Below are 23,969 nucleotides of genomic sequence, written 5' to 3' on the forward strand. Positions count from 1 at the left end.
ACCGATAGAAGTCAGAGAGTGGTGGCGGATGGCAAATATTCAGCCTGGATCCCAGTTACCAGTGGCGTACCGCAGGGATCAGTTCTGGGTCCTCTGCGGTTTGTGATTTTCATTAATGACTTGGATGAGGGAGTTGAAGGATGGGTCAGTACATTTGCAGACGATACGAAGATTGGTGGAGTTGTGGATAGTAAGGAGAGCTGTTGTCGGCTGCAAAGAGACATAGATAGGATGCAGAGCTGGGCTGAGAAGTGGCAGATGGAGTTTAACCCTGAAAAGTGTGAGGTTGTCCATTTTGGAAGGACAAATATGAATGCGGAATACAGGGTTAACGGTAGAGTTCTTGGCATTGTGGAGGAGCAGAGAGACCTTGGGGTCTATGTTCATACATCTTTGAAAGTTGCCACTCAAGTGGATAGAGCTGTGAAGAAGGCCTATGGTGCGCTCGCGTTCATTAACAGAGGGATTGAATTTAAGAGCCGTGAGGTGATGATGCAGCTGTACAAAACTTTGGTAAGGCCACATTTGGAGTACTGTGTACAGTTCTGGTCGCCTCATTTTAGGAAGGATGTGGAAGCTCTGGAAAAGGTGCAAAGAAGATTTACCAGGATGTTGCCTGGAATGGAGAGTAGGTCTTACGAGGAAAGGTTGTGGGTGCTAGGCCTTTTCTCATTAGAGCAGAGAAGGATGAGGGGCGACTTGATAGAGGTTTATAAGATGATCAGGGGAATAGATAGAGTAGACAGTCAGAGACTTTTTCCCCAGGTGGAACACACCATTACAAGGGGACATAAATTTAAGGTGAAAGGTGGAAGATATAGGAGGGATATCAGAGGTAGGTTCTTTACCCAGAGAGTAGTGGGGGCATGGAATGCACTGCCTGTGGAAGTAGTTGAGTCGGAAACATTAGGGACCTTCAAGCAGCTGTTGGATAGGTACATGGATTACGGGAAAATGATATAGTGTAGATCTATTTGTTCTTAAGGGCAGCATGGTAGCATTGTGGATAGCACAATTGCTTCACAGATCCATGGTCCCAGGTTCGATTCCGGCTTGGGTCATTGTCTGTGCGGAGTCTGCACGTCCTCCCCGTGTCTGCGTGGGTTTCCTCCGGGTGCTCCGGTTTCCTCCCACAGTCCAAAGATGTGCGGGTTAGGTGAATTGGCCAATGATAAATTGCCCTTAATGTCCAAATTGCCCTTGGTGTTGGGTGGAGGTGTTGAGTTTGGGTAGGGTACTCTTTCCAAGAGCTGGTGCAGACTCAAAGGGCCGAATGGCCTCCTTCTGCACTGTAAATTCAATGATAATCTATGATTAATCTAGGACAAAGGTTCGGCACAACATCGTGGGCCGAAGGGCCTGTTCTGTGCTGTATTTTCTATGTTCTATGTTCTATGTTCTATATACCTGCCCCCCTGATCTGCAACCATCTTCTCCATCTGGAACCGTACCCTTTTGCTGACCATTACTGCTACCCCTCAAGCCCATCTGTCAAGTCCAGAGTGAAACACCTGACTAACCCAGCCCTTTTTAAGTCTCACTTGATCTTTCACCCTCAGGTGAGTGTCCTGCAGCATTGCTACATCGGCCTTCAAACTTTTAAGATGTGCAAGCACCCTTGATCTCTTGACTGGGTCTCCCAACCTTCCACCTTTATGTTCCACATGATTATCCTAACTGGGGGTCTCTCACCCCCCTTCTTATCCACCATCATCATACCACTGGCCCCTGCCCCATGAGCCTGATCCACCCCTATCCATTATTAACATCGAACCCCCTCCCCCTTCCCAGAATCCCCTCTCAAAAAAAACTCGCCCAGTATCGATCCTCTCCCCCCCCCCCGTCTTGCTCGCCTCGTAGGCCCATCGATGTAGGCTGCTAACTTAAAGAGTGTTTTCTCCAGACTGTGTTTTCCCAGAGTCTCTTACTATGTGACTACATACATCATACCATGTGTGGTACTATCCCACGTCAACCCTTGCTCTGCTGAGCATCCTCATATTAAATGGCACGCTGGCACATACCCCAACATCCTCATTTCTTCTCAAAAGAAAACGTTCCTCCCTTCTAACCGAATATTGCAATCCAATCTTTATTTTATCCCTGCTCCCCCGTCTCCAGCCTCTGACTTTAGAAATTCATACAGTCTTGAAATCTGACAGTTCTTCCACTCTTGGTCTGTCACATTAGTTGTCAGTGTTTCTGGTCCTTGGATTTCTCAATTTGATTTGTTTTTTCAACTCCCTCAAGTTGTGTTTCTCTTCATTGATGGGTTGTCAATACCATCTCTTTATTGATGGGTTGTCAATACCATCTCTTTATTGATGGGTTGTCAATACCATCTCTTTATTGATGGGTTGTCAATATCATATCTTTATTGATGGGTTGTCAATACCATCTCTTTATTGATGGGTTGTCAATATCATATCTTTATTGATGGGTTGTCAATACCATCTCTTTATTGATGGGTTGTCAATATCATATCTTTATTGATGGGTTGTCAATACCATCTCTTTATTGATGGGTTGTCAATACCATCTCTTTATTGATGGGTTGTCAATACCATCTTTTTATTGATGGGTTGTCACTACCATCTCTTTATTGATGGGTTGGGTTTTGTCCAATACTGTGGGTTTTTGTCTCCTTCCTTCAGAGAGAAATGTGCATTCTGTGCTGTGCATCATGTTCTCGCTGGACGGATATGCTTCACAAATGGAAACTTCAATTATAATTGTTCACATTCTCAGGCAAGCATATGTTTGTTATTTTATTTTCAAATTGTTTTGCAAGCTAATTACTATTTTCATTCACTTCAATGGTTCTCAGCAGATCTGAAACACCCACAGCGGGATTCTCAATTTGAGAAACTAAGTACTGATGCCAGGACTGAATCGCGAGTGTTCTACGTTCACAAAAGCGGTGCCAGTCCCAGAGTGATTCATGTCCCGTTAATGGGCTAGCACCAGAGCCACGTGGAACTCGCGTAATCCCAATGCATGCCGAACCTCATCCCAGCCAAGGTAATGGCACTGGTTGTGCTGGAGCATGCCATCCCGTTGATGAGTTGGCTGAGGCCAGAAGGTACCTAGGGGGTGGCCTGGGACCCATGGAACGAAGTTCGCAGCGGGCAGTCAGTGGCTCATGTTGTTCTCGGCAGATTTGCCCTCTCTCTCCAGGCTCTCATGTTGCTTCCTTCTCTCTCTGGCATCTCGTCACCCTCGGCACAGCTGCATGGTTGCCTTGCAGGCTGCGGCAATGGTGGTCTGTGCCCTGCCATCTCGACACCACAGTCCGCTTCTTGGCTGCCTCCCACTACTTCCCCGGGCCCTGGCAAATGCCTCTGGCCAGTGGCAGAACTGTCAGCACACTATAGCAATGCTGGCCGTTTTCGTATCCCCTTTCTCTCCCTCAGCAACCATGGTGCCTGTTTCCCTAGTGTCAATACAACAAGTGAATCACGACGTCGGTAATTCTTCCTGGCGGAGGCGGAGCATCACCGTGTGGGCTCTTTAATGATATGCCAACAGCGTTTACTGTACAATCGACATGGCCACGCCGGCATGCAGCATAGAACGTACTCACACTGTTGATGAGCGGCTGGAACATGGCATTTGTTTTGTCATCATGTTTTGCGATTCTGGCGTCGCTGGACAGAGAATCCTGCCCCCTGTCATTTACCAATGAGTTTCAGTCACAGATTTATATTTTCCAATCTTGCTCGCATCTGTGCATTCTCTTTCTGCAACAGAACTTTCTCCTTGTCCTTCATTTTGGATTGACTATTGACCGGTTCTGTCACTGCCGAGGTCTGCGCTTCTTTCAGTTCCCTGATCGTGCTACTCAAGACTTCATTCTCCACTCACAGCCTGGAAAGTTCTACGGCTTTTCCTTCCAATGGTGTGTGCTGGACCACTCTTGTGTCTGGTGTAGCCATTTCCCAATCACAAATGCACCTGGCTTTTCCAATTTTCTGACCATGGATTTATTGCTTTAACTGTGTTGCTGCTTTAGGACAGCAACTACAGCTGCCAGTTCCCTTAGTTTTCAGGTTTTCCACAGGTTTCGGGGTCTTGGATGTCGTGGACCTCTTTTGTTTCTGGTTTGTTTCTGGTCTTGTTTCCAGCATCTGCAGTAATTTACTTTTATCTCTTGTTTCTGCTACATTTTCTAAACAACTTTTTCTGTATGAAACAATCCAGCGATTGCTGCCTTTAAACTCTGCAGGTTTTGTTTTTAATTTTGGGCAGCTACCCATGAATTGTCAATCCTGGCTCTGTGGTTTTCCCATAGAACATAGAACATAGAACAATACAGCGCAGTACAGGCCCTTCGGCCCACGATGTTGCACCAAAACAAAAGCCATCTAACCTACACTATGCCATTATCATCCATATGTTTATCCAATAAACTTTTAAATGCCCTCAATGTTGGCGAGTTCACTACTGTAGCAGGTAGGGCATTCCACGGCCTCACTACTCTTTGCGTAAAGAACCTACCTCTGACCTCTGTCCTATATCTATTACCCCTCAGTTTAAAGCTATGTCCCCTCCTGCCAGCCATTTCCATCCGCGGGAGAAGGCTCTCACTGTCCACCCTATCCAACCCCCTGATCATTTTGTATGCCTCTATTAAGTCTCCTCTTAACCTTCTTCTCTCCAACGAAAACAACCTCAAGTCCATCAGCCTTTCCTCATAAGATTTTCCCTCCATACCAGGCAACATCCTGGTAAATCTCCTCTGCACCCGCTCCAAAGCCTCCACGTCCTTCCTATAATGCGGTGACCAGAACTGTACGCAATACTCCAAATGCGGCCGTACCAGAGTTCTGTACAGCTGCAACATGACCTCCCGACTCCGGAACTCAATCCCTCTACCAATAAAGGCCAACACTCCATAGGCCTTCTTCACAACCCTATCAACCTGGGTGGCAACTTTCAGGGATCTATGTACATGGACACCTAGATCCCTCTGCTCATCCACACTTTCAAGAACTTTACCATTAGCCAAATATTCCGCATTCCTGTTATTCCTTCCAAAGTGAATCACCTCACACTTCTCTACATTAAACTCCATTTGCCACCTCTCAGCCCAGCTCTGCAGCTTATCTATATCCCTCTGTAACCTGCTACATCCTTCCACACTATCGGCAACACCACCGACTTTAGTATCGTCTGCAAATTTACTCACCCACCCTTCTGCGCCTTCCTCTAGGTCATTGATAAAAATGACAAACAGCAACGGCCCCAGAACAGATCCTTGTGGTACTCCACTTGTGACTGTACTCCATTCTGAACATTTCCCATCAACCACCACCCTCTGTCTTCTTTCAGCTAGCCAATTTCTGATCCACATCTCTAAATCACCCTCAATCCCCAGCCTCCGTATTTTCTGCAATAGCCTACTGTGGGGAACCTTATCAAACGCTTTGCTGAAATCCATATACACCACATCAACTGCTCTACCCTCGTCTACCTGTTCAGTCACCTTCTCAAAGAACTCTAAGGTTTGTGAGGCATGACCTACCCTTCACAAAGCCATGCTGACTATCCCTGATCATATTATTCCTATCTAAATGATTATAAATCTTGTCTCTTATAATCCCCTCCAAGACTTTACCCACTACAGACGTGAGGCTCACCAGTCTATAGTTGCCGGGGTTGTCTCTGCTCCCCTTTTTGAACAAAGGGACCACATTTGCTATCCTCCAGTCCTCTGGCACTATTCCTGTAGCCAATGATGACATAAAAATCAAAGCCAAAGGTCCAGCAATCTCTTCCCTGGCCTCCCAGAGAATCCTAGGATAAATCCCATCAGGTCCCGGGGACTTATCTATTTTCAGCCTGTCCAGAATTGCCAACACCTCTTCCCTACCTACCTCAATGCCATCTATTCTATTAGCCTGGGGCTCAGCATTCTCCTCCACAACATTATCTTTTTCCTGAGTGAATACTGACGAAAAATATTCATTTAGTATCTCACCTATCTCTTCAGACTCCACACACAACTTCCCATCCCTGTCCTTGACTGGTCCTACTCTTTCCACAGTCATTCGCTTATTCCTGACATACCTATAGAAAGCTTTTGGGTTTTCCTTGATCCTTCCTGCCAAATACTTCTCATGTCCCCTCCTTGCTCGTCTTAGCTCTCTCTTTAGATCCTTCCTCGCTACCTTGTAACTATCCATCGCCCCAACTGAAACTTCACACCTCATCTTCACATAGGCCTCCTTCTTCCTCTTAACAAGAGATTCCACTTCTTTGGTAAACCACGGTTCCCTCGCTCGGCGCCTTCCTCCCTGCCTCACCGGTACATACTTATCAAGAACATGCAGGAGCTGATCCTTGAACAAGCTCCACTTATCCAGTGTGCCCAACACTTGCAGCCTACTTCTCCACCTTATCCCCCCCCCATGATCATGCTCTGTTTAATTCAAAAAAAATCCTTGCTCTTGTTTTTAAAGAAAGCTGCTATTTCTTCCGTTTTTACATTGGTATTTTGTTTTCTCCTTTTTTAATTTTCTCTCTTCTCATCGAGGCACTCTGTTTTTTTTACTGATTTTTTGGCAGGCTCATGGTCTGATCAGAGCTGGAGTTCTGCTTTCTGTGTGCTCCATTGGCCATGAAGGGGAGTTTTACAAGAACACAGCAGTTTTTCCTCTGGTCCAGCGGCCTTTTTCTTACTCGTAGCAGCGTTCCAGCTTCCCTAATTTGTAGAGCCTTGGGCCCACCACCTGCACTACAGTGTAAGTACAGTTTCCTTATTTTTATATTTTGCTCACCATGTTGGGGACTGTGTCACTCAGGGGGTCAGATGCTGTGTGTAAGGAATAAAACATCTTCCCTTGATACCTGCAAAAACCATTCTGAAAACAAATACAGGGGAATTTGTACCAATGATGTTGTGGTTTGCCTTTGGGAATAACATCAGCTTCAGCCTTGTTTCAAAGGACCATGGACTGAGTGGTTATCAGTGCTACCGTGACAATATCTTAGTAATAAATAGGCAAGACTGATGAGGATTTCTCAAGAACTTGGATGCCATCCTGCAAAGGCAAGAGGAGTATGCGCTATGGGTTCCCAAAGAGAGATGAGTTTTTTCAGCCCTCTGTGGAATATTTGGGGCACATCATTGATGCTGCCAGGCTCACACAAAGCACCCTCCAAAGTCAAGGCTCTGAATGCTCCAGCTCCTCAGAATATCAGACAGCTTCACTCGTTCTTTGGGCTGTTGAATTGTTATGGGAGATTCATTCCACGGCTGGTACCCTTGCTCAAACCCCTAAATGAACCTTTGTACCAGAACAAATCCTAGAAATGGACAGAAACTTGTGAAGCTGTGTTCGAGAAGGCCAAAATGACACTGACAAATTCTGAGGTACTGATGCACTGACCCCTCCTTGCCCCAACTACTTGCATGTGATACATCACTTTATGGAGTTGGACATTGATGTTGAGTATCCTCAAATAATAATAATCTTTATTATTGTCACAAGTAGGCTTACATTAAAACTGCAATGAAGTTACTGTGAAAAGCCCCTAGTCGCCACATTCCGGCACCTGTTCGGGTTCACAGAGGGAGAATTAAAAATGTCCAATTCACCGAAGTCTTTTGGGACTTGTGGGAGGAAACTGGAGCACCCGGAGGAAACCCACGCAGACACGGGGAGAATGTGCAGACTCTGCATAGAACAGTGACCTTAACCTGGGACCCTGGTGTTGTGAAGCAACAGTGCTAACCACTGCACTACCGTGCTGCCCACATATTGATAATGTGGATGGACTTGAGGCTGCTCCTAGCAGTCAGCTTTCATAGAATAGATTTCATAGAATTTACAGTGCAGAAGGAGGCCATTCGGCCTATCGAGTCTGCACCGGCTCTTGGAAAGAGCACCCTACCCAAGATCCATACCTCCACTCTATCCCCATAACCCAGTAACCCCACCCAACACTAAGGGCAATTTTGGACACTAAGGGCAATTTAGGGCAATTTAGAATGGCCAATCCACCTAACCTGCACATCTTTGGACTGTGGGAGGAAACCGGAGCACCCGGAGGAAACCCACGCACACACGGGGAGGATGTGCAGACTCCGCACAGACAGTAACCCAAGCCGGAATCGAACCTGGGACCCTGGAGCTGTGAAGCAATTGTGCTATCCACAATGCTACCGTGCTGCCTTGCTGTAGGGACACTTCTTAAAAAGACATCTTCTACTTTGCACACGTGGAGAACACGCCCATCACTTCAGTCCAAATCAAGAGAGCCACTTGAGTGGACCCGACATTGTGCAAAATCATGGACCATGTGATGCCTGGCAACTTTCCCAGATTTCTAAGTCTCACCTGAACTTCATCCTTACCCTTCCAGGAGGATGGAGGTATCAGTCACTTCAGTATGTTTTCGTTGGGGGAATATGTCATTATTCCACAACATTGAGGAATAGTTTGCAGGAAAGAGATCACCAGGAGGTATTTTTGGTGGCCTGGGCTGGACCAAAACATTGACAAGAATCAGAGTGTGAGGATCATGCCTCAATTGGCACCCCTCCTTCCACAGAATTGGCAGTCAAAACTTTGACAGCTAATTCACATCAGTTTTGCTGGTCCATTTGAAGGAACAATGTTTGTGGTGGTTGTTGATCCTCATTCCAAATGGCCAGAAGTTTCATACACAGTTCAAAGGCTAAGAGAGAGTACAGTTCAAAGGCTAAAAGAAATGTTCAATCGCTAAAAGTTTCCAAGACAATTATGACAGACAATGGACCTCAATTTGTCGCGCAGGAGTTTGAGAATTTTGAGAGATAACCAGGATTCACCATATTGCCTCTGTACCCTACTGCCCATCACCAATGGATTAGCAGGGAGATTTGTTCAAACCATGAAACACACTTTCAGGTTGTCACAAGGACATTCCTCGATTTGAAAGCATCTGGATACATTTCTGCTGAGATACCAAAACATGCCACAAGCTATGATAAAAACATCTCTGGCATTCCTACTGTAGGGACGCCGAACTGCAAACTTGCTTTGACCTGCTGAAAACAATGAAAACACAACAAGATCGCCGGCATTAGATACCAATTCAAATTCACCTCCAATTGGAGCGGCACAGTGGTTAGCACTGCTGCCTCACAGCGGCAGAGAACCAGGTTTGATTTCGGCTTTGGGTGACTTTCTGTGTGGAGTTTGCATGTTCTCCCTGTGTCTGTATGAGTTTCCTCTGGGTTCTCCGGTTTCCTCCCACAACCCAAAGGTGTGCAGGTTAGGTGGAGTTACGGGGATAGGGTAGGGGTGTGGGCCTGGGTAGTGTGCTCTTTCAGAAGATCGGTGCAGACTCAATGGGCTGAATGGTCTCCTTGTGCACTGTAGGGATTCCGTGATTCAAGTCCTAAATTGATGTCAGTCTCCTATGAACATTACTCTGTAAACACACCAGAAGTCCACCATAACCCACACTGGGAGAGACCTCCTCACCATCTGAATTATAGTGAAGGTGATCCCAAGTATTTTCTGAGGCAGCCTACCCTCTTTCCCTAATTCAGAGAATGTTTTGTTAAACAAACATTTCCAATAAGGGGGCAGGAATGTATTCTGTATTGTATGTTTTATCAACTTTCTGTACTTGGCAAACCAGGTGCATTGTGGGATTGTATGGACAGCACAGTAGCACAAGTGGCTTCACAGCGCCAGGGTCCCAGGTTCGATTCCCCGCTGGGTCACCATCTGTGCGGAGTCTGCACATTCTCCCCGTGTCTGCGTGGGTTTCCTCCGGGTGCTCCGGTTTCCTCCCACAATCCAAAGAAGTGCAGGTTAGATGGATTGGCCATGATAAATTGCCCTTAGTGACCAAAAGGGTTAGGAGGGGATATTGCGTTACGGGGATGGGGTGGAAGTGAGAGCTTAAGTGGGTCGGTGCAGACTCGATGGGCCGAATGGCCTCCTTCTGCACTGTATGTTCTATGTTCTGTGTATGATTCAAGTTTTCCCATTAGTTTGACTGAGACAGCAAAAAAGAACAGTCACAAAGTTAATTATCCCCTGTGTCTACTTGTGTACTGATTGATCTGGAAAGGTACCAGGACTATAATCGTAACAAGAAAAACCCCAGCTTCTTCAACCTTATCTTGCAACTAAAATCCCTCATCCCGGGGGCCATTCTGGAAAATCTCCGCTGCACCCCCTCAAGAATCTTCAGAACCTTTCTGAAGTGCGGGGATCAGAACTGGACTCCCTGCACATGCTTCAGAATTGTGTAATTTAGTCTAAATTGTCTCTCCCATCCCTTCATCCAAAATGCACCACCTCACACTTCTCTGTGTTAAATCCTCTGCAACCTGTCTCCCCATTCTGCTAACTTCTTTTTTTAAATATAAATTTAGAATACCCAATTATTTTTGTTTTCCAATTAAGGGGCAATTTAGCGTGGCCAATCCACCTACCCTGCACATCTTTGGGTTGTGGGGGTGAAACCCACACAGACATGGGGAGAATGTGCAAAGTCCACACGGACAGTGACCCAGGGCCGGGATTCGAACCCGGGTCCTCAACGTCCTACTTCCAGTGCCAACCACTGCACCACATGCTGCCCTTCCCATTCTGCTAACTTCTCGAGTTCATCTTTGAGGACAGCCAAGGCTTTTGGTACTACATCATTCTGCAGTCTCTCTCCATTTAAACGACACCCTTACTGCAGCCATACAGGGCATCGGTAAGGCCACACCTGGACCAATGGGTATGGTTTTGGTCTCCTTATTTAAGGAGGGATGTACTAGCATTGAAGGCAGTTCAGAGAAAGTTCACTGGGCTGATTCCTGGGATGGAGGGTCGTCTTATGAGGAAAGATTGAGCGAATTGGGTCTATGTTCATTGGAGCCTAAAAGAATGAGTGTTGAAAGGGAGACCCGGAGTGGGTTTGACAGGGTAAATTTTGAGAGAATGTTTCCACGGGCACTCATTAAAAAGAAGGGTCTCCCGTTTAAAAAGGAGGTGAGGAGGAATTGCTTCTCTCAGAGGGCCAATATTATTTGGAATTCTCTTCCATGGAGACTGTGTTAATGCCTCCTCAGATCAGACATGATCTTATTGAATGGTGGAGCAGGTTCGAGGGGCCAAATGTCCTAATCCTGCTCTTAATTCTTATGATCTCATGTTTAGCACAGTGGGCTAAATATCTGTCTTGTAATGCAGAACAAAGACCAACAGTGCGGGTTCAATTCCCGTACTGGCCTCCCTAAACAGGTGCCGGAATGTGACGACTAGGGGCTTTTCACAGTAAATTCATTGAAGCCTACTTGTGACAGTAAGCAATTATTATTATTAATTTTCCAGAGACACGAGTTCCAAATACGACCATGACTTTAAATTGATGAATAAATGTGGAATAAAAGCCAGTTTCAATAATAGCCAGGCTGAAACTAGCAGATTGTTGTAAAGACTCATATTGCTCACAAAGGTCTGCAATCCTTTACCAATGTCTCCAAAAATAAGGACAGAAAAACACACAGGATGTAGTATAGAGTGTGGCTCAGCACCATCTACATAAAGGAAATGACTGATTGGCAATGAATGTTGACCCAGCCAGTAACTTCACATTATTACTTCATTTCATTTCATTTTTCATTTCATTTCATTTCATATTACTTGCGATTCCGTTACATTTGACAAGACTGAAATTTTGATTGAATGAAACTCACCGGCTGTTCCATTGTAATCTCCGAGTCTCAATTTGTATAGGTTCCTGGAATCACTCAGGTAAAATCGATCATAGGCTGCATACACTGATTCACGGCCATCACGGAGATCTATGCGGAGCTCGTATCTGCCTTGGGCAGAAATCTTGTGAATGTTGTCCAAACCTAAATCCACAGAACATAAAGAACGACAAGTCATAGAGGGGCAGTGGATAAGGAGAATGGGTGTGAGACTATCAGTGTGTCAGGAGAGTAAATGTGAGACAGAGTAACAGTGAGCGGGATTCTCTATCCAGCGATGCCGGAATCGCGAAGCACGATTGGGCGGAGAATCGCATGTCAACCAAAGATTGAGGTAGGCGCCGGGCACCCGACGGAATGCCATGCTCCGGTGCCTCAACAGCAGTGTGAATGTATTCTACACCACACGTACAGTAAACACCGTTAACGTAACATTAGCCGGCCCGTCCTGATATTCTCTGGGACTCCCGCGATGCTCCGCCTCCACCAAGAGAAATTACAGACGGCGAGGTTCACTTGAGGTTTTCAAAATCGGGGTACAGGCAACGTGGCTGCTGAGGGAGGAGGAGGAGGTAGGACATGTTCCTAAAGACGCAGCTGAGGGTTGCCGCTCCGCCACTACAGGGCTGGCTGGCGGGGATGGGGGCCTCTGACAGAGTGGTGGGGGGGTGACTCCGGGGGGTGACTACGGGATGGGCCTGTGGGGTTAGGCTGCCCCATCCGGGACTGGGGTGTCCAGGCACGGACCGCCATTGCCACGGCCTGCAAGGCAGTCATCTTGCTGTGCACCCCACTGACCACCCACCTTGGCCTGTGGTTAAGCAGAGCAACACAGACCGTATGGGTGTCCCAATTCCCCCCTCCACCACACCCACAATTGGTTGCCACCCTGCTGGCAGGGCATCACGCAGCCCATCCAAGGGGGTTGGCAGCAGTAGCTCCTACAGGAAGGCGCCGGACGAGGCCGCAGAGAGTACCACTGGTATGGGTAGCCCTGCCACAGGGATGGATGCCGGGGCAAGAGGCGCCTGGAATGCCAGGACTGGCTAGGCCAAAGGTGCAGTGTGGAGGCCAGTGTGCCATGCAAATGGCCAGGGAGGTTATGGGGATGGGAGAGGAGGGAGAGGGGAGTGGGATACGCGGAGGCCGATGCTGCAATGCAGGCCGGGGCCATTGTGTAACCCATTGGACCTGGTTGGGCACCATGCTAACATGTCTACCTCTCACCCCCTGCAGACAATGGAATTCCGAATCCAACCAGGAATGCTTTCATCTGCCTTGCTGCCCCAGCCCTGGGGGTTGCACTGAGGCTGTACGAGCAGCAGCTGTTCGGGGAGGATCCTGTAGCAGCGGAGCCTGCCCCAGAGTAACAGGAGCCAGCCAGTGAGGATGGAGAGCCGGCCGCCCAACTGACCCAGGGGTGGTGGGAAAGATTCGCCACATTGGGCCTCGTGTGTACCGGCAGCGCCTATCGTTCGAGGACCTGTGGACCGAGCGTGTCGCCGAAGACGCTGGCTGAGCAGGGGGACCGTACGGCATATATGCTGGATCATGGCACACCTGGCACCGCGGGGGTCAGGGGGAGGACACCTGCTCCTGGTGGCCATCAAGGTGACTGTCGGCCTGAACCTTTTCATCTTGGGGTTCTTCCAGGCGCTAAGTGGGGACCTGTTTGGGATCTCGCAAACCTCGGTGCACATCCGCCCCATCATGGAGGCCCCATATGCCCAATCGGCACAATATATCAGCTTTAATGTGGACCGAGCCCAACGTCATCGCAGGAATGCCCCAGGTCCAGGTGATCGAAGGGACGCATGGCCTCCTATGGGCACCAGCGCAGAGGGGGTGGCCTTCACAAACTGAAAGAGGTTTCACGCCATGAATGCGCAGCTGATGTGTGACCACAAAATGCACATTATGCGTGTCTGTGCCCGATACCCGGGCAATGTGTAGGATGCCTTCAGCCTGGCACACTCTACAGTTCCCACAGCTTCAAGGTGAACCCCCAGGTGAGGTGCTTGCTCTTGGGCAACAGGGGTCATCTGCTGCGGTCGTGGGTGATGGCGCCTACCACAGTCCACGTGGAGACTCGCCACAACGATGTCCATGCCGCGACTAGGGGTATGATCGAGCGGTGCTTCAGCACCCTGAAGATGGGGTTCAGGTGCCTGGACCGTACTGGAGGAGCCATCCAGTATAGTGCTAGGAGAGTCTCCCACATTGTGGTGGCCTGCTGCGTCCTCCACAACATCACGCAGCAGAGGGGTGTCTTGCTGGAGAAGGAGGAGGAACGTCAGACCTCGTCCAATGAGGAGGATGCAGAGGAGGGCCAGATGGGCAGATCTCATGGCGCCAGGGCAGGCACAAGAGGTCGCACAACATTGCACCAGTGCCACCACGCACGGGATGCTCTAATCGACTCCAGGTTCACCGGCTAGGGGGCATCTCCGACGTCGGCACGAATATCCAGCACATTGCCCCTCTGCTGTGCAATGTTGTGGCGAATGTAGCGGGTCACCATGATACAGGAAACCCTCCTGGCGCTATACTGGAGGGCCTCTCCAGAGCGGTCCAGGCACCTGAACCGCATCTTCAGGACGCTGATGCACTGCTCGATCATGCCCCAATCACAGCATGGGCACTGGTGTAGCGGGTCTCTGCGTTGGTCTGTGGCCTGTGAATAAGCGTCATCAGCCACAGCCGCAGCAGAAAACACCTGTCATCCAGGAGCCAACTCATCACTGGGGGTGCGCCTTGAAGGTGTGAGGAACCGCCGAGTGTGGCAGTATGAAGGCGTTGTACACATTGTCCGGGTGTCGGGTGCAGACGTGTATGATGTACAGCTCACAGTGGTACACCAGCTGCATGTTCATTGAGAGGAAACTCTTTTGGTTTGTGAAGATCGGCCCATCATGTGCCGGTGTTCGTCGGGGACATGCATCCCGCCGATTATTCCCTGGACCTGGGGCATCCCGGCGATGGTGGCGAACCCCGCTGCCCGGACATCCTGGTCCACATTGAAATGGATGTATTGTGCCAACCGGGCATATAGGGCCTCGTGACGGTGCGGATGGACCTGTGCACAGAGCTCTGTGAGATTCCAGACAGGTCTGCACTCGGTGCTTGGAAGGGCCTGTGGCGTAAAGGTTCAGGGAAACCGTCATTTTGATGGCCTCTGGGAGTGGTTGTCCTCCCCCATACCCACACGGTACCAGGTGGGACATGATCCGGCAGATATGTCGCGCTGTCCCCCTGCTCAGCTGGAATCTTTGACGGCATACCCAATCCGGCAGGTCCTCGAATGACAGGCGTACCTCCTCACTGGCTGCCTCCTGTTCCCCTGGGGCACGCTCTGATGTTGCTGGATTCTCTCTGAGCTGCACCTGCTCGTACAGCCTCAGTGCACCCCCTAGAGCTGCGGTGGTTATGATAAAAGCCACCGTTCCTTTTTTTAATTCTGAAGTCTATTGTCTGCAGGGGGTGAAAGGCAGACATGTTAGCGTGGTGCGTACCCCATGCCCAACAGGTCTAATGGGTTACATAATGGCCCCAACCTGTACTGCGTGTCTCCCTCCTTTCCCCACACCCACGGCAGATATCCTGTTCACCGCCGCCCCCCCCACCCATCAGCTCCGCTACTCCCCCCGGCCCTGGGAGATGACTCCTCCCCCCCCCCCCATCCACCCGCCCTGCAGCCAGCCCATGGTCGTGCCTCTGGGAACAGGTCCGACCTCATCTCTCCCCCTCAGCAGCCACGGCGCTGTTTCCCAATTTTTAGAACCACGAATGAAACGCGCCATTGGTAATTCCTCCTGGCGGAGGCGGCGCATCACTGAGGCCCCAGAGAATACCGGTTCAAGCCCTTTAATGATATGCCAATGACTGGACGTGTGAAGTAGAATGCATTGACCTCGCTGTTGAGGCACCGGAACATGGCATTCCGTCAGTTGCCGACGCCGGCCACTATTTTCGCCTCACGTGTAATACTCTGCCCAATCGCGTTATGAGATTCCATTGTCCCTGGGTGAAGAATCCTGCCCATAGTTTCCCAATTATATTTTCAAGGAGCAGTTAGATATAGTTCCTGTGGCAAAGGGGACCAAAGAGTGTGGAGGGGAAGGAGGGAACAGGTTATTGAGTTGAATGATCAACCGTGATCATATTGAATGGCGGAGCAGGCTCGAAGGGCCGAATGGCCTCCTCCTCCTATTTTCCATGTGTCTATTAGCATGGGTACAGAATTGCCTGATAAACAGGAGACAGTGATTCATGAAAAATGGATCATTCTCCACTGTATCCAGTGGAGTGCCACATGGATCAGTGTTGGGACCTCAACTATTTACAATCCAGAGGAATGATTTAAATGATTGTGTTGCAGCCACATTTGCTGATGATACAAAAATAGTCAGGAAAAGAAGTGGCGAGGAGGATTCAAAGTGTCTGCAAAGCGACACAGAAAGTTTAAGTAAGTGGGTAATATTTGGCACGAGGTGTAGAATGGGAAGTTGTCCACTTTGGCAGGAAGATTAGAAAATCAGAATATTGAAATGGAGAGAGACTGCTGGATGTTGAGGTACAGAGGGATCCAGGTGTCCTTGTACATGAATCATAAAAAGTTAGCACATAGGCATAGCAAGTAATAAGGAGCGTAAATGGACTGCTAACGTTTATTGCAAGGGGTTTGTAGTGTAAAATATGTCTTGCCACAGCTGTACAGGGGGCTGTGAGACGAAACCTAGAATACTGTGTGCAGTTTCAGTCTCTTTATTTAAGGAGGGATATATTTGCATTGGAAACATGTCAGATATTAATGTGGTCAATTCCTGGGGTGAAGGGATTCTCTCATGAGGAATGGTTAGGCAGTGTAGGCCTGGACTCAGTGTAGTTTAGAAGAACAAGAGGCGGTCGTATTGAAATATATAAGATTCTAAGGGGATTTGACAAGAGTAGGTGCTAAGATGTTTCCCCTCGTGGGGGAATTTAAGATAGGAGGCACACTCTCCTAGTAAGGGGTCTCCCACTTAAAAATGAGATGAAAAATGTCTTCTGAGGTTGCTAGCCTGTGGAATTCTCATTCCCAGAGAGTAGTGAAGGCTGGGTCAATGAATATATTCAAGGCTGAGTTACATTTTTGATGAGAAATGGGATTGAGGGATATGGCGAGCAGAAGAGAAGGCTGTGCTCGACGATCAGCCAAGGCCATATGAGCAGGTTCAAGGGGCTGTGTGGTCTACTATTCTTTATATTCCTTTGTGTTTGTGGAGTAAGTGTGATACAGAGTAAGGGCATGGAGTACCAGAGGTTTCGATTTCTAGCTGTGAAAATTGAGAGATCGGAGAACCATAGAATCCCTACAGTGCCGAAGGAGGCCATTCAGCCTATCGATTTTGCACCGACTCTCTGAAAGAGTACCCTACCTAGGCCTACCCGCCCCCCACCTATCCTCCTAACCTGCACATCATTTGGACACTAAGGGGCAATTTATCGTGGCCAATCCATCTAACCTGCATATTTTTGGACTGTGGGAGGAAACCGGAGCACCCGGAGGAAAACCACGCAGACACGGGGGAAGGTGCAAACTCCACACAGACAGTCACCCAAGGCCAGAATTGAATCCAGGTCCCTGGAGCTGTGAGGCAGCAGTGTTAAACACTGTCCCATCGTGCCACCCCCACACCCCATTGTGTGGAGCTTAGGCACCTTCTCACAATGTATTAGTCTGAATTCTGACAGTCGATGAATTTAGGGTTGTCAATCCTCGCCGGATATCCCGGAATTTCCCAGAATTAAAGATGACAGACAAGTGACAAGGACATTTATTCCTCATTTAATTCTGGCCATTCTCACACCAAACTTGAGGACAGTAATTAATGGACAGAGCAGTTTAGATTTCATAGAATTTACAGTGCAGAAGGAGGCCATTCAGCCCATCGAGTCTGCACCGGCTCTTGGAAAGAGCACCCTACCCAAGGTCCACACCATCCCCATAACCCAGTAACCCCACCCAACACTAAGGGCAATTTTGCACACGAAGGGCAATTTATCATGGCCAATCCACCTAACCTGCACATCTTTGGACTGTGGGAGGAAACCGGAGCACCCGGAGGAAACCCACGCACACACAGGGAGGATGTGCAGACTCCGCACAGACAGTGACCCAAGCCGGAATCGAACCTGAGACCCTGGAGCTGTGAAGCAATTGTGCTATCCACTATGCTACCGTGCTGCCCCTATGCTACCGTGCTGCCCTTTCTATAGGGTAGAGGATTTTGTTGGTAGGGAAGCGATTAAACATAGAACATAAAAAATACAGCACAGAACAGGCCCTTCAGCCCACGATGTTGTGCCGAACCTTTGTCCTAGATTAATCATAGATTATCATTGAATTTACAGTGCAGAAGGAGGCCATTCGGCCCTTTGAGTCTGCACCGGCTCTTGGAAAGAGCACCCTACCCAAACTCAACACCTCCACCCAACACCAAGGGCAATTTGGACATTAAGGGCAATTTATCATTGGCCAATTCACCTAACCCGCACATCTTTGGACTGTGGGAGGAAACCGGAGCACCCGGAGGAAACCCACGCAGACACGGGGAGGACGTGCAGACTCCGCACAGACAGTGACCCAAGCCGGAATCGAACCTGGGACCCTGGAGCTGTGAAGCAATTGTGCTATCCACAATGCTACCGTGCTGCCCTTGAGAACAAATAAATCTACACTATATCATTTTACCGTAATCCATGTACCTATCCAATAGCTGCTTGGAGGTCCCTAATGTTTCCGACTCAACTACTTCCACAGGCAGTGCATTCCATGCCCCCACTACTCTCTGGGTAAAGAACCTACCTCTGATATCCCTCCTATATCTTCCACCTTTCACCTTAAATTTATGTCCCCTTGTAATGGTGTGTTCCACCTGGGGAAAAAGTCTCTGACTGTCTACTCTATCTATTCCCCTGATCATCTTATAAACCTCTATCAAGTTGCCCCTCATCCTTCTCCGTTCGAATGAGAAAAGGCCTAGCACCCTCAACCTTTCCTCGTAAGACCTCCTCTCCATTCCAGGCAACATCCTGGTAAATCTTCTTTGCACCTTTTCCAAAGCTTCCACATCCTTCCTAAAATGAGGCGACCAGAACTGTACACAGTACTCCAAATGTGGCCTTACCAAAGTTTTGTACAGCTGCATCATCACCTCACGGCTCTTAAATTCAATCCCTCTGTTAATGAACGCGAGCACACCATAGGCCTTCTTCACAGCTCTATCCACTTGAGTGGCAACTTTCAAAGATGTATGAACATAGACCCCAAGGTCTCTCTGCTCCTCCACAATGCCAAGAACTCTACCGTTAACCCTGTATTCCGCATTCATATTTGTCCTTCCAAAATGGACAACCTCACACTTTTCAGGGTTAAACTCCATCTGCCACTTCTCAGCCCAGCTCTGCATCCTATCTATGTCTCTTTGCAGCCGACAACAGCCCTCCTTACTATCCACAACTCCACCAATCTTCGTATCGTCTGCAAATGTACTGACCCACCCTTCAACTCCCTCATCCAAGTCATTAATGAAAATCACAAACAGCAGAGGACCCAGAACTGATCCCTGCGGTACGCCACTGGTAACTGGGATCCAGGCTGAATATTTGCCATCCGCCACCACTCTCTGACTTCTATCGGTTAGCCAGTTCGTTATCTAACTGGCCAAATTTCCCACTATCCCACGCCTCCTTACTTTCTGCATAAGCCTACCATGGGGAACTTTATCAAATGCCTTACTAAAATCCATGTACACTACATCCACTGCTTTACCTTCATCCACATGCTTGGTCACCTCCTCAAAGAATTCAATAAGATTTGTAAGGCAAGACCTACCCCTCACAAATCCGTGCTGACTATCCCTAATCAAGCAGTGTCTTTCCAGATGCTCAGAAATCCTATCCTTCAGTACCCTTTCCATTACTTTGCCTACCACCGAAGTAAGACTAACTAGCCTGTAATTCCCAGGGTTATCTCGAGTCCCTTTTTTGAACAGGGGCACGACATTCTCCACTCTCCAATCCCCTGGTACCACCCCTGTTGACAGTGAGGACGAAAAGATCATTGCCAACGGCTCTGCAATTTCATCTCTTGCTTCCCATAGAATCCTTGGATATATCCCGTCAGGCCCGGGGGACTTGTCTATCCTCAAGTTTTTCAAAATGCCCAACACATCTTCCTTCCTAACAAGTATTTCCTCAAGCTTACCAATCTGTTTCACACTGTCCTCTCCAACAATATCGCCCCTCTCATTTGTAAATACAGAAGAAAAGTATTCGTTCAAGACCTCTCCTATCTCTTCAGACTCAATACACAATCTCCCGCTACTGTCCTTGATCGGACCTACCCTCGCTCTAGTCATTCTCATATTTCTCACATATGTGTAAAAGGCCTTGGGGCTTTCCTTGATCCTACCCGCCAAAGATTGTTCATGCCCTCTCTTAGCTCTCCTAATCCCTTTCTTCAGTTCCCTCCTGGCTATCTTGTATCCCTCCAATGCCCTGTCTGAACCTTGTTTCCTCAGCCTTACATAAGTCGCCTTTTTCCTCTTAACAAGACATTCAACCTCTCTTGTCAACCATGGTTCCCTCACTCGACCATCTCTTCCCTGCCTGACAGGGACATACATATCAAGGACACGTAGCACCTGTTCCTTGAACAAGTTCCACATTTCACTTGTGTCCTTCCCTGACAGCCTATGTTCCCAACTTATGCACTTCAATTCTTGTCTGACAACATCGTATTTACCCTTCCCCCAATTGTAAACCTTGCCCTGTTGCACGTACCTATCCCTCTCCATTACTAAAGTGAAAGTCACAGAATTGTGGTCACTATCTCCAAAATGCTCCCCCACTAACAAATCTATCACTTGCCCTGGCTCATTACCCAGTACTAAATCCAATATTGCCCCTCCTCTGGTTGGACAATCTACATACTGTGTTGGAAAAGCTTCCTGGACACACTGCACAAACACCACCCCATCCAAACTATTTGATCTAAAGAGTTTCCACTCAATATTTGGGAAGTTAAAGTCGCCCATGACTACTACCCTATGACTTCTGCACCTTTCCAAAATCTGTTTCCCAATCTGTTCCTCCACATCTCTGCTACTATTGGGGGGCCTATAGAAAACTCCTAACAAGGTGACTGCTCCTTTCCTATTTCTGACTTCAACCCATACTACCTCAGTAGGCTGATACTCCTCGAACTGCCTTTCTGCAGCTGTTATACTATCTCTAATTAATAATGCCACACCCCACCTCTTTTACCACCCTCCCTAATCTTATTGAAACATCTATAACCAGGGACCTCCAACAACCATTTCTGCCCCTCTTCTATCCAAGTTTCCGTGATGGCCACCACATCGTAGTCCCAAGTACCGATCCATGCCTTAAGTTCACCCACCTTATTCCTGATGCTTCTTGCGTTGAAGTATACACACTTCAACCCATCTCCGTGCCTGCAAGTACTCTCCTTTGTCAGTGTTCCCTTTCCCACTGCCTCATTACATGCTTTGGCGTCCTGAATATCGGCTACCTTAGTTGCTGGACTACAAATCCGGTTCCCATTCCCCTGCCAAATTAGTTTAAACCCTCCCGAAGAGTACTAGAAAACCTCCCTCCCAGGATATTGGTGCCCCTCTGGTTCAGATGCAACCCGTCCTGCTTGTACAGGTCCCACCTTCCCCAGAATGCGCTCCAATTATCCAAATACCTGAAGCCCTCCCTCCTACACCATTCCTGCAGCCACGTGTTCAACTGTACTCTCTCCCTATTCCTAGCCTCGCTATCACGTGGCACCGGAAACAAACCAGAGATGACAACTCTGTCTGTCCTGGCTTTTAACTTCCAGCCTAACTCCCTAAACTTGTTTATTACCTCCACACCCCTTTTCCTACCTATGTCGTTTGTACCAATGTGCACCACGACTTCTGGCTGCTCACCCTCCCCCTTAAGGATCCTGAAGACACGATCCGAGACATCCCTGGCCCTGGCACCCGGGAGGCAACATACCTTCCGGGAGTCTCGTTCGCGACCACAGAATCTCCTATCTATTCCCCTAACCATTGAATCTCCTACAACTATTGCTTTTCTATTCTCCCCCCCTTCCCTTCTGAGCCCCAGGGCCAGACTCAGTGCCAGAGACCTGGCCGCTAGGGCCTTCCCCCGGTAGGTCATCCCCCCCAACAGCATCCAAAACGGTATACTTGTTTTGAAGGGGAACGGCCACGAGGGATCCCTGCACTTTCTGCCTGTTTGTTTTTTTCCCCCTGACTGTAACCCAGCTATTCTTGTCCTGTACCTTGGGTGTGGTTAACTCCTTGTAACTCTTCTCAATCACCCCCTCTGCCTCCCGGATGATCCGAAGTTCATCCAGCTTCAGCTCCAGTTCCCTAACACGGTCTTTGAGGAGCTGAAGTTGGGTGCACTTCCCGCAGGTATAGTCAGCGGGGACACCGGTGGTATCCCTCACCACCCACACCCTACAGGAGGAGCATGCAACTGGCCTAGCCTCCGTCCCCTCTTAACTGACAGAATATAGCTGCCCTGTGGACTAACTAGATCTCCGCCCTCCGACCCTGCTCCCAGTCAGCTACACTTTCTGTAAACTCCTGGCTCTCTTCGCACTCTTTGCGGAAATGTCAGAAACAAAATGAAAGGAGCACCTTACTCCCTCCTCACCTAACTCCCTCGGTCACCAAACTCTCACTATCGCACTCAAATGCACCAAATTCAGCACTCCCTCGGTCACCAAACTCTCACTATCGCACTCAAATGCACCAAATTCAGCACTTCCTCGGTCACCAAACTCTCACTATCGCACTCAAATGCACCAAATTCAGCACTCAGTGCAAACAAAGTCTGCACTGTAGGGGATCACTTTTATACTGTGGATCTAGCCTCTGAAAACTGGCCTAATCCAATTAACTAATTAACAAGCTCCAGGTGCAAGTGCCTACAAGTAGAAGCTTGTTTAAAGCTTATTGAAAATTCACCTTCTTCTAAACCAAACAGCAACTTTTAAGTTAATTAACTAAATAAAAGAAAGACTAAACTTTAGATAAAAATGAAGCCTTATACTCCCTCGGTCACCAAACCCTCACTATCGCACTCAAATGCACCAAATTCAGCACTCAGCGCAAACCAATTATTATTATTGAGCATTGCTGCCGCGACTGAACAATGATGGATGTGATGATTGAGGAAGTTAAAGGTGGGATATTAAGCCTTGCTTGAACGGTAGAAATATCCTCCCGAAATTTCAATAGTACAATCAATTAAGATGCTTATTTTGTAATGATATGTATATTGACTGGGATGTAAAGAGTTAACAAGTTAATGATAATGCTTCTTACCACTAGTGGGAACCACAGATCAGTCATATAAATATCATGTGACTAGGGGATTCTGGGATTAGATTAGAAGATGATTAGATGATTAAGAGTTAGGAGAGAGCTGAAAGAGTGTCAGGCATAGAGTGCAGTTGTATACTTGAGAGTTCTGTAAGTTAGAGATAGCATAGTTTTATATAATAACCTTCTACTTTAGGAATGTGAACAAATCTTAGTTAGTAGTGTAGTAAATTTATGGTTGGTTCGTTAACAAAGCTTTGTGTTCTTTATTCAACACTACGCATCCGAGCCATCCAGGTAAAGCAGAATAGAGAACACAACAGATTTAAACCATAGATCCGATGGCAGAACATTGCCCTCTTTGCGAGGATTTGGAGTGTGATCTTGTTTTACCTACCCAGCCAGAATTCATCCTCCAGGTTTCCAAAGCCCACTCGGTAATCAGCCCATTTCTGTGCAAAGTCTGTCAGTCCATCCTGCCGTCTCTGGAACACCTGCATAGAGGAAGGGAAGGACAATAACTGTACCCTCAAGTTCAACAAATTACCTTCATCATCTCTGATGCTCTGCTGTCGTGTACCTGGCCTGGGAGTGTTTGATGGGACAGTGCAGAGGGAGCTTGTAGCGCACAATGACCTACGCGAGACGAGAAGCGATGAAGTCGATCTAGGCTTTATTAAGCGAGACTTGTCCCCAGCAGCTCAGCAACAGAATGAGGCTGCGGGAGAAGCTCGGGCTCTTATACTCCGCCTTCATGGCGGAGCCAGAAGTCGGCAGATCCAACCAGGACCCGGGACCTGTCCGCCAATAGCCTCTCGGCTTCACAGGTACCACATTACCCCTAATACATACCACCAAATTCACCAC

General features: G+C 48.2%; 1 protein-coding gene across 6 annotated transcripts in view; it reads right to left on the reverse strand.

Annotated features, from left to right (window-relative positions):
- Positions 1-23,969, reverse strand: part of tnr (tenascin R (restrictin, janusin)) — a 793,807-nt gene that overhangs the window by 36,306 nt on the left and 733,532 nt on the right. For all 6 annotated transcript variants that reach the window (XM_072511798.1, XM_072511799.1, XM_072511802.1 and 3 more), the window contains 2 exons: positions 23,500-23,596; positions 11,692-11,853 (listed from right to left, as the gene is read on the reverse strand). In XM_072511798.1, the coding sequence (XP_072367899.1) occupies positions 11,692-11,853; positions 23,500-23,596 (259 nt within the window). The remainder of the gene's footprint in view (positions 1-11,691; positions 11,854-23,499; positions 23,597-23,969) is intronic.

Source organism: Scyliorhinus torazame, chromosome 7, assembly GCF_047496885.1.
Source record: "Scyliorhinus torazame isolate Kashiwa2021f chromosome 7, sScyTor2.1, whole genome shotgun sequence".
NCBI lineage: Eukaryota > Metazoa > Chordata > Chondrichthyes > Carcharhiniformes > Scyliorhinidae > Scyliorhinus > Scyliorhinus torazame.